We start from the raw sequence: 16,351 nt of genomic DNA on the forward strand, positions 1-16,351 counted from the left end.
TGAAAGCCAGATTTGCAAAGGATTAGGGACAATCTAAAACTACTATCAGGTACTTGGAATCTGGAACTGACTGTTGGAGCCGGCTGGCCCTGATGAAATCAGAACCCTATTTTATTTTATTTTATTTTATTTTATTTTATTTTATTTCGTTTCATTTCATTTCATTTCATTTCATTTCATTTCATTTCATTTTTTATTTTGCTTATATTTTCGTTTACAGACCCCTATTTTATTTTTAATTTTTTTTAATGTTTATTTATTTTTGAGAGAGACACACACAGAGTACGGGCAGGGGAGGGGCAGAGAGAAAGAGAGAGACACAGAATCTGAAACAGGCTCCAGGCTCTGAGCTGTCAGCACAGAGCTCGAGGTGGGGCTCAAACCCACAAATGGTGAGATCACGACTTGAGCCAAAGTCGGACACAATCTACTGAGCCACCCACGTGCCCCTACAGATCTCCATTTTAAATGCCTAAAGTTTATAAGGCATTTATGCTTCAGAGATACATGTGGGCAGTTTGGGGGGAATCCTTCAAGTGCTTTCAGGCTCAGGCATATTCCACCACTCCAAGGGATCATCTGAAGCTATATCATGGCTCCCAGAAGCAAGAGCCAGCCATCAGGGCCTGCTGGCCTCTATGCATTGAGTCCAGCCAGATTTAGCAACACAAAGATAAGGTGTAACTGTGAAGCAATATGACTAATTAGCACACCCACCCAAACTTATCCACTCCAACTCATTCATTCTCTCAAATCACATGTGCTAGGCAATGAGTGAGGCGCTAATATTACCAAAAAAAAATCATAAGCCACAGGTCAAGCCCTGGAGAAGCTCAGGGAGAGACACATTATTATTATTATTATTATTATTATTATTATTGTTATTTTAAGATTTTAGTTTTTAGGAGCACCTGGGTGGCTCAGTTGGTTAGGTGTGTAACTCTTGGTTTTGGCTCAGGTCATGATCTCACACTCTGCTGGGCATGGAGTCTGCTTGGGGTCCTCTCTCTCCCTCTCTCTCTGTCCCTCCTTCCTGAAAATAAATCAACATTTTTTAAAAAGATTTTTTTTTGTTTATTTATTTATTTTGAGAGAGAGAGAGAGAGCACAACCAGGGGAGAGGCAGAGAGAGAGAGAGAGAGAGAGAGAGAGAGAATCCCAAGCTGTCAGTACAGAGCCCGATGTGGGGCTCTAACTCACGAACCACGAGACCATGACCTGAGCTAAAACCAAGAGTCAGATGCTTAACCATCTGAGCCACCTAGCCGCCCCCCAAAAAGAGATTTTATTTTTAAATACTCTCTACACCCTATGTGGTGCTCCAACCCACAACCTCACGATCAAGAGTCACTCGCTCCATCTACTGAGCCAGCCAGGCTCCCCTCAGGGAGAGAGACTTGTAAACAAATAGTTGTAATACACTGTAAGGAAGAGTGAATAAGGCTCTGTGCAAGAGCTGGGGGAGCACTGAAGAAAGAATGTCTTGAGTGAGAGCGTTCAAGGAAAATTTCCCAAAGCAGATCACATTTGAGTTATTTCTTGATAGGCACGTAGTGCATCAAGATAGAAAAAGAGTGGCGCCTGGGTGGCTCCATCAGTTGAGCATTTGAGTTCGGCTCAGGTCATGATCTCACGGTTTGTGAGTTCGAGCCCCGCATCAGGCTCTGTGCTGACAGCTCAGAGCCTGGAGCCTGCTTCGGGTTCTGTGTCTCCCTCTCTCTCTGCCCCTCCCCCACTCTCACTGTGTCTCACTCTGTCTCTCAAAAATAAATAAATGTTGGGGCGCCTGGGTGGCGCAGTCGGTTAAGCGTCCGACTTCAGCCAGGTCACGATCTCGCGGTCCGTGAGTTCGAGCCCCGCGTCGGGCTCTGGGCTGATGGCTCAGAGCCTGGAGCCTGTTTCCGATTCTGTGTCTCCCTCTCTCTCTGCCCCTCCCCCATTCATGCTCTGTCTCTCTCTGTCCCAAAAATAAATAAACGTTGAAAAAAAATTAAAAATAAATAAATAAATAAATAAATAAATGTAATAAAAATTTTTTTAAAAAGGAAAGAAAAAGAGATGATGGTGGAAAGGTGGTTCATGCGGAAGGAGCAACATGCCATTCTCAGAGCCAGTGTGAAGGAAGCACTCGACCTCAGCAGTCACCCAGGGACTCGCTCTTAGAAAGGCTCCCACCCATGTTCCAATGCTCTGCTGTCACTATCTTGGGATTCTTAATATTTTTTTAACCAAAGGCCCTGCATTTTCATTTTGCACTGGGTCCCACCAATTATGTAGTAGGTCCTGCAAGGGGACAAGACGAAAGCAGGGAGACCTGTCGAGAAGCTATTCCTGTCGTCCAAGTAAGAGATAATGAGGGGCTAAATTAAGATCTTGTCACAACAGCAATACAGATCCACGTTGTTCTTTTCAACACCTACCTCGTGTTCCTCTGTTTAGATGTAGCAGTATCTCTGATTAGAAAATATTTAGGTTGATTTTGATCTTTTGTAATTACAAAGACTGCTGGAATGAATAATTTTGTACATTTGTCTTTGTTCATGTGTAAGGTTATCTATCTAGGATAAATTCTCAAAATTAGAATTGATGAGCCAAAGGTATGCTCATTTTCAAGCTTGACAGGCATTGCTAATTTGCGCTCCAAAGAAAGGATACCAGTTTATATCCCTTCCAACAGTACTTTTATTATACCTTCATTAACACTCTGTAACATCCAACTTTCTGATATTTGCAGTCTTGTCAGTGAGAAAGCAAGAGCTCATTGTTCTAATTTGCCTTTCTTTAATTACAAATGCGGTTGGGTTGATTATGGGTGCCTGGGTGGCTCAGTCATTAAGCATCTGACTTTGGCTCAGGTCATGATCTCACAGTTCCTGAGCTCCAGTCCCACATCGGGTGAGTTTGAGCCACCTTTCCGGGGAGCTCAAGCCCTGTTTCTGGTGAATGGGTGAATGTGAACCCTGCTTCCGGTAAAACACGAGCCCTGGGTGAGCCCCACTTCTCTCACTCTCTCTCTGCCCCTTGCTCACTTGTGCCCTCTCTCTCTCAAAGAAAAAATGAGGTTGGTTATTTTTTATACAGTAGATTATAATTCCATTTACATTTCTGTTAACATGAAGCACATTTTGTCCTTTGCCAATTTTGAACTGGGTTATAGGGTCCTTTTCTTATTGGTTTCCTTTTTTTTTTTTTAATGTTTATTTATTTTGAGAGAGAGTGTGTGCACATGAGTGGGGGAAGGGCAGAGAGAGAGAGAGAGAGAGAGAGAGAGAGAGAATCCCAAGCAGATTCTGTGCTCTCAGCACAGAGCCTAATGTGGGGCTCAAACTCACGAACCAAACCTTGAAATCATGACCTGAGCTGAAATTAAGAGTCAGATGTTCAACCAACTGAGCCACCCAGGCACCCCTTCTTACTGGTTTCTAAAAGATGTCTTATGTTAAGAAAATTAATAGTAAATATATTACCTAGTTTATTGTTTATTTATATACTTTATTACTATGTATAGTAATTATATATAGTTATATTTTTATATATAGTAATACATTATAGTAATTACCATATAGTAACTTTATATATATATGTATATATATATATATATATATATACATATATATATGTATATATATATATATAAATTTTTTGCCATACAGATTAAGGCCTGAAGTTTTGAAACTGCCCACCTAAATGAACTGCTTTTCCTTTCTACTATATTACAATATATGCCCTCTTTTCAGGGAAAGGCCTTTGGAGACTATTACACTTACTTTTTAAAAGTTCAACTTGTATTTGCTTATTTTTTGAATAGATAACACGTCCACATAGTTAAAAAGTTAAAGGACACAAAAATGTAGGCAGTGGAAAATTTCCCTGTCATCCTGTTCCCCAGCCACATAGTTCCCTTCCTGGAAGACAATTACTGTTATCAGCGCCCTGGGTATCCTTCCATATTTTATGTGTAAACAAGCAAGTGCACACACACACACACACACACACACACACACACACACACACATACACACATTTGTTCCCCACTCTCACACAAATAGTGTATTTACACAGCCTGTATTCTGAACCTTGCTTTTTTTTTTATTTAACATTGCATTTTGGAAATAATTTCCTATTAGTTCATAAAGTAATTCATTTTTGGGGGTGCCTGGTTGGCTCAGTCGGTTAAGCGTCCAACTTTGGCTCAGATCATGATCTCACAGTTCATGGGTTCAAGCCCCATGTCGGGCTCTGTGCTGGAACCCAGCTCAGAATTCCAGCTCAGAGCCTGGAACCTGCTTCAGATTCTCCCTCTCTCTGCCCATCTCCTGCTAATTCTTTCTCTCTCAAAAATAAATAAAACATTTTTTAAAAACTAAAAAAATAATAATTCACTTTTTAAATAGCCTCATAGGGTTTCATTGGCTGTCATCACTCTGAATACATTCATAAGTAGAAAATACCCCTAAGTCATTTGTTTTGAGGCTGGATGTGAGACAGAGGCGAGGAGTTGAACTGGGCCTCCCCTACATCCTGAACAATCAGAACTTTTCCTTCCTCCATGCTTTCACCTTCCCATCTCTGCCAGTTAAAACTTCACAGTCTTTATTGCTTATGCGTGGTAATGTGCAGCATATATTGCAGATAAAACAATTAGTTTAAAAGACACGATCTGTTTACATAAGTTCATCTCAAATGCCACTTTTTGAAGCCTTCCTTGAGCTCTGCAATTTTCCCCAGCCAGAGTGACCTCGCCCCCTTCTGAAATTCTATAGGATGTTGTAAAGTGTCATGGTTATTTGTCACCATCTTTGTGGTTATATGTGCTCAAGTCTCAGCTCTTTTACCTGATCATTATCTCATTCACCACAGTACCTTCCAGAATGGCTGCTTAGTAATGTTTATAGAATTCTTGAGGTAATTAATGAATGGGCAAAGGTGTAAGGAGTTAAGGACTTAAGCGTTAGTGTCAGACACTTGGATTTTTGGTTTTTTTTTTTTTTATTTTGCTCTTTTCTAGTGTGTTATTGGGTAAATCACTCTTCTTCTCACCCTTTCCTTAGAATCTACCTCATAGGATGGTTGTGAGGATTAAGTGAGGTAATGTAGATAAATTGTGTTGCACATATAAGCCCTCATTATGTGTCAGATGCCACAGTGGGAATTCAGAGGAAGGAGAGGGGTCAAGGCGATTTCCTGATCTGGATGGTGCTCTCCAGCCTCCTGTCTCTATTTCCTTTCAGATCCCAAATGAGGACATCACTTTTCTCTATTCCTATATTTTCTTTTTGGCTTTATCTTTTGAGTAAATTTGTCTGGCTTCAGGCGTAGGGCACTCCAGCACCAAGGACTGTCCAGTGCTGCAGACTTGTGACCACTCAACTGTTACCTGCCTCTAGGAGAAGCAAGAGTCTCTACCCTAGAGATAGAGAGTTGAGCTAGCAGGTCAGTTTCCTCCTAACCTACATTAAGGAAGAAAATATTCAATGATACTTGTTCAATCATGGTAGGGAAGACTTTATTTGTGGAAAGGGGGGTATCACCATAGGTATAGGTTCCACTGCAATGGAATTTTGCAGTGGAGGAGAGAAATTAGACTCTATTCTGAATACAGCATGGGCAAAAGGGGGATATATAGTCAAGGAGCAGGATGAGGGTCAAGTGATGGAAAATTACTAAGAAGAAACATCAGGGGTAAGGGAGATTCTGGTTAAACAGACCTAACAGGATTTTTGCTGAAGACAAGCCAGGGTGACCAGACATTATCTGGGAGACGGTGGAGGATGAAAGACCTGATCACATATCAAGGTGATCAGATATCAAAGGGGGAGGGGTTCTAGTTAAATTGACTTAGCAGGGTTCTTGCTAAAACTAGATTTTTACAAGGAAGTGCATAGATGGGCCCAGGAGAAGGTTTAGAACACTGACTAAAGTCTGGTCAAGCAAAGAATCTTTGTCATTGAACGGAAGGCATTCTGATATTGGTAACAAGAAGCCAGTGTGATCTAGAAACAGACAAAGTTCCACAGTGTCTTGGAGCTTCAGGAGTTTTGGTTCCGTTCTTGACTTACGTTGCCTTGTTGCAACAGCCTTATCATTCACCTCCCTCGTACATGAGGACTGTTGTGAGGAAAGCATCCTCCACAAGCTGGACAAAAAGTAAGTAACCAATAATTGCAAATTCCCCTCTAATCTCTTCTCTGCACTGGTACCAACTTTACACTGCTAAAGGCTCGCTTCTTCCCTCTTACTGTGGATGAATTCTCCTAACACATAGTCAACCTCTCCACTTGTGTGCCTGCGTATTCATGGACATCGCTTCTGCCATCTTCTCCTCTCCCCTGCAGCATCAATTTCCCCCTCTCAGGGGATCATTCTCGGTCAGTGTTTCAACATGATTTCTCCCATGATGAAAACAAACAAAAACAACCCTCTTTCGACCCTACTTTCTCCTCCAGCTGCCACATATTCTTCCCTTTGTAGCAAAATTCCTTGGAAAGGGTATATGTACTCAACATTTTCAATTCCTCTACTGCACCACCCTCTTGAATTTACTCCCAATCAGATTTTTGACCCCTACAAGCCACCAAAACTGCTCTTCTCAAGATCACCAACAGCTCCACATTGGTCAATCCAATTACCACTTCTTAATCTTCATATGATTTGATCTGTAAGCAGCATTTAGCACAGTTGATTACTCCCTTTTCTTTAAAACACTTTCTTCATGGGGCACCTGGGTGGCTCAGTCGGTTAGGCGTCCGACGTTGGCTCAGGTCACGATCTCGGCGGTCCGTGAGTTCGAGCCCTGTGTCGGGCTCTGTGCCGACCGCTCAGAGCCTGGAGCCTGTTTCAGATTCTGTGTCTCCCTCTCTCTCTGACCCTCCCTCGTTCATGCTCTGTCTCTCTTTGTCTCAAAAATAAATAAACGTTAAAAAATTAATAAAAAAAAAAACACTTTCTTCATTTGGTCTCCAGGATTTCTCACAATCCTGGTTTTCTTCTTCTGCCTATTCCTTCTCAGTGTCTTTTTGATTCTTCTTCATTTTCCCAACCTTTAAATATTAGATTTCCCCCAGGATTGAGTCATCACAACTCTTCTCTACCTACACTCATTTCCTGAGTAATTGCTTCTGATCCCTCAGCTTTTAAATATTATCTTTATTCTGAGAAACCCCAAATTCATAATTCCAGCATATGAAACCATCTACTTGCCACATCCGCTTGGGTGTTTAATAGACATCTTCCACTAAATATGTCCAAAACCAAGCTCTCAATAGTTCTCTTCAAACCTGTCCTTCCTGCAGGCTTCTTTGTGTCAGATAGTAACAATCCCATTCTTCTAGTTACTCAAATGTTTGGTGTCACCTGATTCTTCTTTTTTTTTCTCATACCTCATATTCATCCATTGTGACATTCTGTCAACTCTACTTTCAAAATCTATCAAGAATCCAACTATATCTCCCATCCCCACTTGGACTCTGGTCCAAGCCACCATCGTCCTGCATCGGGATTATTGCAATGGCCGCCGAGCTAACCTTTCTGCTTTTAGCCTTTCAACCTGCTCTCAGTGCAGCAACCAACGCGGTTCTGTTAAAGGTAAGCCAGAAGATGTCTCTTCTATTCTCAAAATCTTCCATTGGCCTTTTTATCTCAGGTATTGTGCTCCCCTTCCATAACCTTCATCTCCTAATACTCTCACTTTTCTTCCACTCCAACCACACTGGTCTCCATTTTGTTCCTCCAACTTGCCAGGCAGGCTCTTGCTTCAGAACTTTTCCCCTTGCTGTTCCCTCTGCCTGAATTCATTTCTCCCAGAAACCTGCATGGTCCACTCCCTTGTTCCTTCAGGTCTTTACTGAAAACCCACTTTCTTACTGAGATCTTCCCTGTCCACCCTATCCAAAATTACACAATTACACACACATGCACATGCATACACATACCTTTCAGCTTTCATATCCTAGTTCCCTGCTTTTCTCAACAGCTATTCCTATCTAAAATACTATATATATTAATTATTTGTGTTTATTGCCTGTCACACCAGTATAATGTAAGTTCTGTGAAAACAGGGAGTTTGATTTGGTTTGTTTACTGCTCTATCCCAGCACCTCGAATCATGCCAGGCACATCGAGATGTTTAATAAATTAATTGTTGAACAATTTGTTGAAATGTTATCATGTCTCTCCTTTATTCAAAACCCTTCAGTGAGGATCTGCTGTCTATAACAGGGTTCTCAAAGCTTTTAATCTCAGGATCCCCTTTATACTCTTAAAAACTATTGAGGACTCCAAAGAGCTTTTGTTTATGTGGATTATATCTATTGATCATCACCACACTAGAAATCAAAGCTGAGAAATTTTAAAAGATTTACATATTAATTCACTTATAATAACAAACCTGTCAACTTAAGTAATGCTTTTATGAAAAATAGCTATGATTTCCAAAACAAAAAAAAGTTAGTGAGAAGAGTGGGATTGCTTTACATTTTTGAAAACCTGTTTAATGTGTGACTTAATGGAAGATAGTTGTATTCTCACATCTACTTCTGCAATCTGTTATGAAAGCCTCTGAAAGATCACACAGTCCACTCATGAGGAACGAGAGTTAAAAAAGACAAACAATGCTTAGTATTGTTATGAAAATAGTTTTGATATCACAGACCCCCTGAAAGGGTCTCAATCACACTCTGAGAATTGCTGGCCTAGAGCATAAAGTCCAAAATCCTTAGCGTGGCATTCGTATATATCTGTGCCTTTGGATATACAGTTCCTTTCGCACTCTATACAGCAAATTCCTGCTGGTCATTCAAGGCCCCTCTCACCTCCTGCCATCTCTGACAGTTAGCTATTCCTTTCTCTCTACTTTCATAATATTTTTCTTTTCTCTTATAGCACATATTATGCTAACTTCTTGCTATGTTTATGTCTATCTCCCCAGATGACTATCTTTCTAAAGGAGGCAACTGGAAGCTAATCTTCTTTGTATCCTCAGACCAGCTAGCACCCAAAAGATAATTAATAAGTATTTGTCGAATAAAGAAATAAGAGAGGAGGTGAAGGGAGAAAGGAATCTAGTTTCCCTATGGTGAGCTCTGGTACAGATACTTCCTGATAAGATTAGCAATATCTACGTTTCTCCTAATATCTGCTCAGTTGACTATATAGTTTACAAAGTGAATCCGAACCCTTCATGTGGTCTCTCTTCATGAAGCAGAGAGGGCAGGGTCATTAGTTTTACTTTACAAATAAGGAAATGGAGGCTCAAAGAGATGAAATGACTTGCCCAAAGGTGCACTACAAATTAGGGACAGCCAATATTGAACCGTCGTATTTAACTCTAAGTCCTGTGTCTTTTCCATGAAAAAAGGGAAAAGAGAAGTCAGTGCCCTGGTGATTCCATCTGATGGTATTACTCTGAAACCTCCAAACCTCTTCTTGGGCTGGCTTCAGAATGGTCTCCAGACCTTCTCTACTAGGGACCTACCTTAGGGTTATATTTTATAAGCATCCATTCGTTTATACCAATCTCTTCCCTTTTTATCATAAACTACCTACTGTCACCTATGTCTACCATCCCTGGTGTCTGGCTTGAATGTACTATTTCTTCCTTCTGGAATGCACCTTCTCCCAAAGCTTCCAACGTTGAGTAATTTGTTGCTCTTTCCTCAATGTTTCCATAACACTCTGTTCCCTATCTCTGTCATAATTTAGCATGAAACCACATGACTTGTTATGTCTCTATCTCCCTGCAAGATTGTGAGCAGGAAATTCAATGGTGTGCATGCAGTCTTCAATCTCTGTGATCTCCCTGATTCTGCCAACTCCTCCTCCTCTCCTTGAAATGCTCCTCCCTCTTCCCATATACTCTACAACCATGAGTGCTTAATCTTTTGAGCACTCTTTAGACTGAATATGTATGTCTCAACACAGGGTCCACAGCTTTTTGGTTTTTCTACTCCAATCTTTCAGTTTCTACTATCATATTGACCTTGGGGTTTCTAAAATATCCATTCCCCACTGTCGTCCAAACTCATTCCTATACCCTCTCAGGGATCTGGTGGCTGCCTCAGTCTCTGCATGCCTAAAACCCTTTGGCATCTTTCTCCTTCTGACACCTCTATTTCTGTGAAGACACTACCATTCATCTCCCTGGACTTGTCATTACTCCAAACCCCTTTCCTTCGTTTTTGGCCCAATGTCTCTTAACTCTTCCCCCAACCCTATCCTAGGGGAAAAAAAAGTGTTCTGAGGTCAGGCTTCCCCTCTGCCACTTACGATCATACAAAATTGGCAAACTCAAGAAAATAAAATAAAATTGGCAAACTTATTCAGAGCTTCCACTTCCTCATTCTAAGTTGGGGGTAACAATAATAGTGAATAATAAAAATAATGAATAGTGTCTATTTCATAGAATTTATTTATGAGGATTAAATGAGATATAATCTAGTAAAGGGCTTAGCCCAATGTTTAATACATACTAGGCATTTAATAAATGTTAATTATTATTTGCATCATTATTTCTTTATGCCTAGACTAGTGCAGTTGTCCCCAACTAATTTCTCTGCTTCCTCTGGTCATTATTCTGTACACTGGAAGGGGAACTAATATGGACCATTTATTAAGTACCAAGCACATCATCTTCAGAGCAATCTTGTGCAGTAATATCAACATTATTTTATAAAAATGGAAGGGCTGATATTTGAACATAGGTCTCATTCTAAAGCTTGTTCCCTTTCCACACCTCCAAATTACCACATAACCATAAAACGCCATTTTCCACACACCATCCTGTTTAAAAAAGCCTTCAATCACCGCCCCCCCCCCCCCCCATTTCACTTCCCAAATTCATTGTCCTGGGAGTCAGTCTTCTACTTCCCTCACCTCCCCGGCACTTTCCTATAGGAACCCTGTGCTCCAGAGAAAGCATCTACCTCTACCACCCCAACCACATCCTAAACACTTTGATCTTCCTACCTGACATGCCCTCCTCTCCATTCCCCTCCCTTTATTTAAATCCAGCTTTCCTTCAAGGCCTGGAGTCCCACCCTTCCATAACACCTTTCCTGACTTCTGTCCCCCAAGTCTCTCCTGACCCTTGGAGCACCTGCCTGTATCCTTTTTAACACTTGGTGTTTGCTGCCTTTTCTTTGCACTTAGGTTTTCTCACCAGACTGTAAACCTCTACACTTCAGGGAGTCAACCTCTCCTCTCTCTCTCTCTTTAAGTCCCAAGTAGTCCAAAGCCATATATATACACACACACATATATATGTGTGTGTATATATATATATACACATATATATACATATATATACATATATACATACATACGTACATATATACATATGTACATATATATACATATGCATATATATACATATACATATACACACACATATATATGTGTGTATATATACATATACATATGTGTGTGTGTATATATATATAAGGTGTTCAATACATATAGGTTATTTTGGATGAAAGATGATCTTCTCAACTGGTTGATCTCTCTCCAACTTGGGGTTAGGGCGGGTGGGGGGGGGAAATGTTGGCAGTGAGGAAATGAACTTCACCTTAATTTCATCTAATGTCTCCCAGGGCTGCTCCCCAAAACACTCCTCAAATCTATTCCTCGGTTTCTCACCCTCCCACCCGTCCCTTCTCCCGGGCCACCCTCTCAGACCTTCTCCTCCAGGGCCATCCCCGCCGTCACCCCAGGCCATCTCCTCAGTCCCCTCCCCCATGGCTGTCTCCCAGACTCCCCTTCTCCAGTGCCACCCCCTCAAACTCTGTCCCTTTTGGCTTCGGACCCCCAACCCAGTATATCTTCCCCAGAGCCATCGCTATCGCGTGGTTCTATCTCTGGGACTATTTATTTAGCCTCTCCCCGCTCCCTCAGAGCTGCCCCTAGACCCCCGCCTTCAGTTCCATCCCTTTGGACCCTCCCTCCAGAGCCGTTCTTCTGGCCGCTGAGACCCCTCCCTGGCGCCGCTCCCCGGCCAGTGCCCCAGGGGTGGCCCGGAGCCGCCGCCCCCGCGGTCCAGCCCGGGTGCTGCCCTGGTGCCCCTGGCCGCCCCCCGCCGGGGCGGGGCGCGCGGAGGCGGGGGCGCGCTGGCGGCCGAGGCGGCGGCGGCGGCGGCGGCGAAGACAGGCGGGCCGGGCGCGTGTCCGCGGCGCCGTGACTCGGCGGCTCCGCAGCGGCTGCAGCGGGAGGACCCGGCCGGAGCCGCCGCCGCCGCCGCCGCCGCCGCCATCGCAGCCGGGCGGCCGGGCCCCGCCGCGGGGATGCCGAGGAGCCGGGGCGGCCGCGCCGTGCCGGGGCCGCAGCCGCCGCCGGGCCGGGCCCCGCGCTGGAGCCGCTGGCGGGTCCCCGGGCGGCTGCTGCTGCTGCTGCCCGCGCTCTGCTGCCTCCCCGGCGCCGCGCGGGCGGCGGCGGCGGCGGCGGCGGCGCGGGCGGCCGAGGCGGAGGCGCCCTTCGCCGGGCAGGTGGGGCTGGCGCGCCGGGCCGGGGCGCGGGCTCGGGGCCTCCGGGCAGGGCGGGGGGCGGCGCCGGGGCCGGGCCAGGGTCGGGCGACTCTTGTCGCTGGGGGCGCGGAGGTGGCGCGCGGGGGTCCGCGCCCGGGGCTGGGCCGGGAGTGGGGTAGGGGGGACCCAGGGCAGGGGCCGGGAAGGGCCGTGGGGCCGGGAGGCGCTTCAGCACCGCGGACAGGGGCAGCGGGCGGGGGCGGAGCGGGAGGGTCGGGATTGTTGTGGTGGCGGTGGGGTGTGTGGCCTGCATGACTATGTGTGAGGGAAACCGTACAACGCCTCGGAGTAAATAGTAAGCGCAGCCAGTATGTTGTGGGCTGGGAGAAGAAACCAAGGATGTTCAAGCTGGAGAAGAGAGGATGGGGGGGTGGGGGGACGGGAGGGCGGGGGAAAGACTCGATCACTGTCTTCGTATCTGAAGAGCTGTCACGTGGAGGAAGGATAGACTTGCTCTGCGTGGCCCCACAGGGCAGAATTAGGGTCAACAGGGGTGGGGGTAGGGGCTGCAAGAAGACAAATTTCAGCTCAATATTAGAAGAAGTTTGTAACAATCAGAGCTGCTCAACCAGCTTAGGAGGCGGTGAGCCGCTCATCATTGACATGTGCAAGCAAAAGCTCCATGAGGAGATTGGATGGATACATGCATAATAATAATAATGCCAACTAGCATTTACTGAGCACTCACTAGGGGCCAGGCCTGGAGCTATGATTTATATCCTCATAACTACTCTATAAGATAGTTGTAATTATTACACGCCCCCCCCCCCCCCCCCCGCCGTTTTACAGATGAGGATACTAACTCAGGGAGCTTCAGTAACTTGCCCAAGGTCACACAGCTATCTAGTGATGGTGTTGGAATTCTAACCTAGGCAGGCTGACTCTAGTCCCTACATATTTAACCATGACACTATTCTATATCACAGAGGAGGTGGGGAGCAGTTGGATTAGGTAAATTCTCTGGTATCTTCCAACCTGGAGGTCTGCAGTTCTAATAAGTGATAAGTAATAATTTAAGACAGTAGTTCTTTGCTGAGGAAAATTAGAGTGATTGCCTCATTTAGCCTGAGATATAGAGTGTGTTTGTTGAAGCAAGAAGTCTGTTCAGAAGAATGTGCTGGAACAGGGATTCTTAATTAGGCATAGGACTCAGGGGGCCTGAAATTTTGTGCAATATTGTGTTTGTGCATGCAAATGTATTGTTCTGGGAGAGAATCCCTAGATTTCTTCATACTGTCAAAGGGGTACATGATTCCAAAAAATTAGGGTGTGTAAAAAGTCTCTTTTGCCACAGTTGGTAGTTGTGTTTCAAAGATCTTGTCATTGCTGGTTGACTTTTAGTGGAAACTTTCCCTAGCCTGTTTGTGTTTTCAGCTTTATTACATCTCAAAGTAATGCATTTCATAAATTTGTTTATGCCCTCTAAAAAAGTAGGATCCCCTTAGTCTTCCTGAATGCAAAGGGTGAGGTGGGAAGACCCTGGCCTGGGATTTAGGAGGCCTGCGCTTTAATCTAACCTTGGCGCCTGGTGGCTTCTTACCTTGGGCCGTTTCCTTGCCCTCTCTAGGCTTGAATTTTGCCATCTCTAATATAAAGAGATAGGGCTAGATGATCTCAACTCTGAAACTCTTTTATTCCTGTGATATTTCAAGCATTAAGAGGAGACTATTTTCTTAAATATGTCAGGAGTTGGAGGAAAGGTTATGTGTACTCACACCTTATCCTTATCAGCTTTATAGGCTTTTATTATTCCACCTCTCTTAGCCTTTGTCTTTTCATGCTTAAGCTTCCCCCTTATGACCAGCCATCCATAGAACAGCCACATTCATCCTCTGGGTCATTGTAGTTGCCTTTTTTTAGATATCCTTGGGCCCTAGTTTTCAATAGATGTGAACCTGACCACTGTCCCAAATGTGGGACTCTTTAGTCTTGCACAAAGGAAGGATGATTTTGGTTCTCAGGTTTCAGGTCCATTCCTGCTTCTGCCTATTCGTTTGCCAGCCTTCTTTGGTTTTCAGGTCCATTCCTGCTTCTGCCTATCCGTTTGCCAGCCTTCCTGACCTGGACACGTTAGGACAATGCCTTTAGGAAACAATCTGCAGTAGTTCCCTGATCCCTTTCCTGGGTCAGAAGTGATAGCCTGGAACCCAACACCCTGTACGTGGATTATTTTTATCAGAGTGCATTACCTTACATTTCCTCACATTGACGTTTATCTGCCATTTTGCATCCCACTCGGTACCTTCCTTCAGCTCTCTCTCCTTTGGCAGAGCATTTCCCTGCCTGAAAGGGTTTAAGATGATCTGCAGTCTTAAAATTTTCACTTTGCTCTACTTCTGGATCACTTATAAAAAATTTAAAACAGACAAGTCCCAGCATGGTCTCCTGCGACCCCCTGAACTCTTAATTTCCTTTCATTCCAAGAAGTGACCCTTTATTTCTATCTATTGTTTCCTATCTTTAAGTGACTTCTCAGGCCCTGATTAAAAACAAACACCCACTACCCTTAATTCCATGATGATTCCATTTTCAATGTCTAATATATTGTCCAGAAGTTTCTAAAAGATAGAGGAATTACATCCACTGCTTCTCTCAACAATTTGTACCTAATTACTCCTTCGTTGAACACTAGTAGGTCACATGATTGAAACCTTACAGAAATACAGTTGCTTTTCACCCAGCATATAATGTTTAACTCCTCTTTCTGTTTTTTAAAGCCTCTGGAGTCTGACCCCACACTACCTCCTCACTAGAAAACTGCCTTTCCCACTGCTCATCAGTATACATTCTTACTCCAGACAAGCTTGTCTCTCTTTTATCCTAAGACAGACTACCTATGTTTCTCTGCACATCTGCACATGCTGTTTGCATCTGTATCTCCACTCATCCATGACCTCTCCTTAAAGTTTCAGCCCCCCCCCCCGAAAAAAACAAAACAAAACAAAACAAAATGCCTGAGTGGCTCAGTTGGTTAAGTATCCAACTTTGGCTCAGGTCATGATCTCTTGGTTCATGAGTTCAAGCCCCACATCAGGCTCTGTGCTGACAGCTAAGAGCCTGGAGCCCACTTCAGATTCTGTCTCCATCTCTCTGCCCCTCCCCTACTTGCATGCACTCTCTCAAAAATAAATAAATAAATAAATAATAAATAAATAAATAAATAAATAAATAAATAAATAAATAAAGTTTCAGCAAGCCCTGCTTCTTCAGGAAACTCTCTGACTTCTCTAGTTATTTAGTTCTCTCTTTTCAGGGCAACACCCATTTAAAATTTTTTTAAATATTTAAACGTTACTTGGGAGGAAAAGTTGCAGTTCTTAGGCAGGGCCTAAAAATGCTTTATGTTTTTAGATTTAATACATCGCCCAATGGTCATCATTAATTACTCAATTACTCAGTCAGTGATTCTACTCTATCCCTTGTGCCAAGAGAGTTACATGGATCTGAAATAGATGCTTATGGACAGGTAGGTCTCAAGGTCCCTTCTAAAATGCTTCTTAGGGACAGGACTCATTGCCCACCTGTCCTTCCTTCATTGGAAATAGAGGTTATTCCTTTTGGCAGGTGGCCCCACAATTTCACCCTTGGGTTCTTTCATAACCTGCTCAGTAGGCTGTCATCTAATGGTAGTGACATACAATAGAGAGGCATGGAAAGGTGGCTGTGACCTTAGACATCACCAAATAAGCACATACTAGTACTTCATGGACACTTATTGAATTGCTCTGAGTTGCCCAAGGACACAGACTCTGATAGTAGATGATTCAGAACTCAGAATTTGACCTGGTCTCCTGACTTCTTAGTTGAAAGCATTTTCACTACCTTTGACTATTGATTTC

General features: G+C 43.8%; 1 protein-coding gene across 1 annotated transcript in view; it reads left to right on the top strand.

Moving 5' to 3' along the window:
- Positions 1–12,257: 12,257 nt before the first annotated feature.
- Positions 12,258–16,351, top strand: part of MMP24 (matrix metallopeptidase 24) — a 45,478-nt gene continuing 41,384 nt past the window's right edge. Inside the window, exon 1 of the mRNA XM_086702050.1 lies at positions 12,258–12,473. Within this exon, the coding sequence (XP_086558176.1) occupies positions 12,273–12,473 (201 nt within the window). The 5' untranslated portion in view covers positions 12,258–12,272. The remainder of the gene's footprint in view (positions 12,474–16,351) is intronic.

Source organism: Puma concolor, chromosome A3, assembly GCF_028749965.1.
Source record: "Puma concolor isolate L17-30 chromosome A3, mPumCon1.1.hap2, whole genome shotgun sequence".
Taxonomy (NCBI): Eukaryota; Metazoa; Chordata; class Mammalia; order Carnivora; family Felidae; genus Puma; species Puma concolor.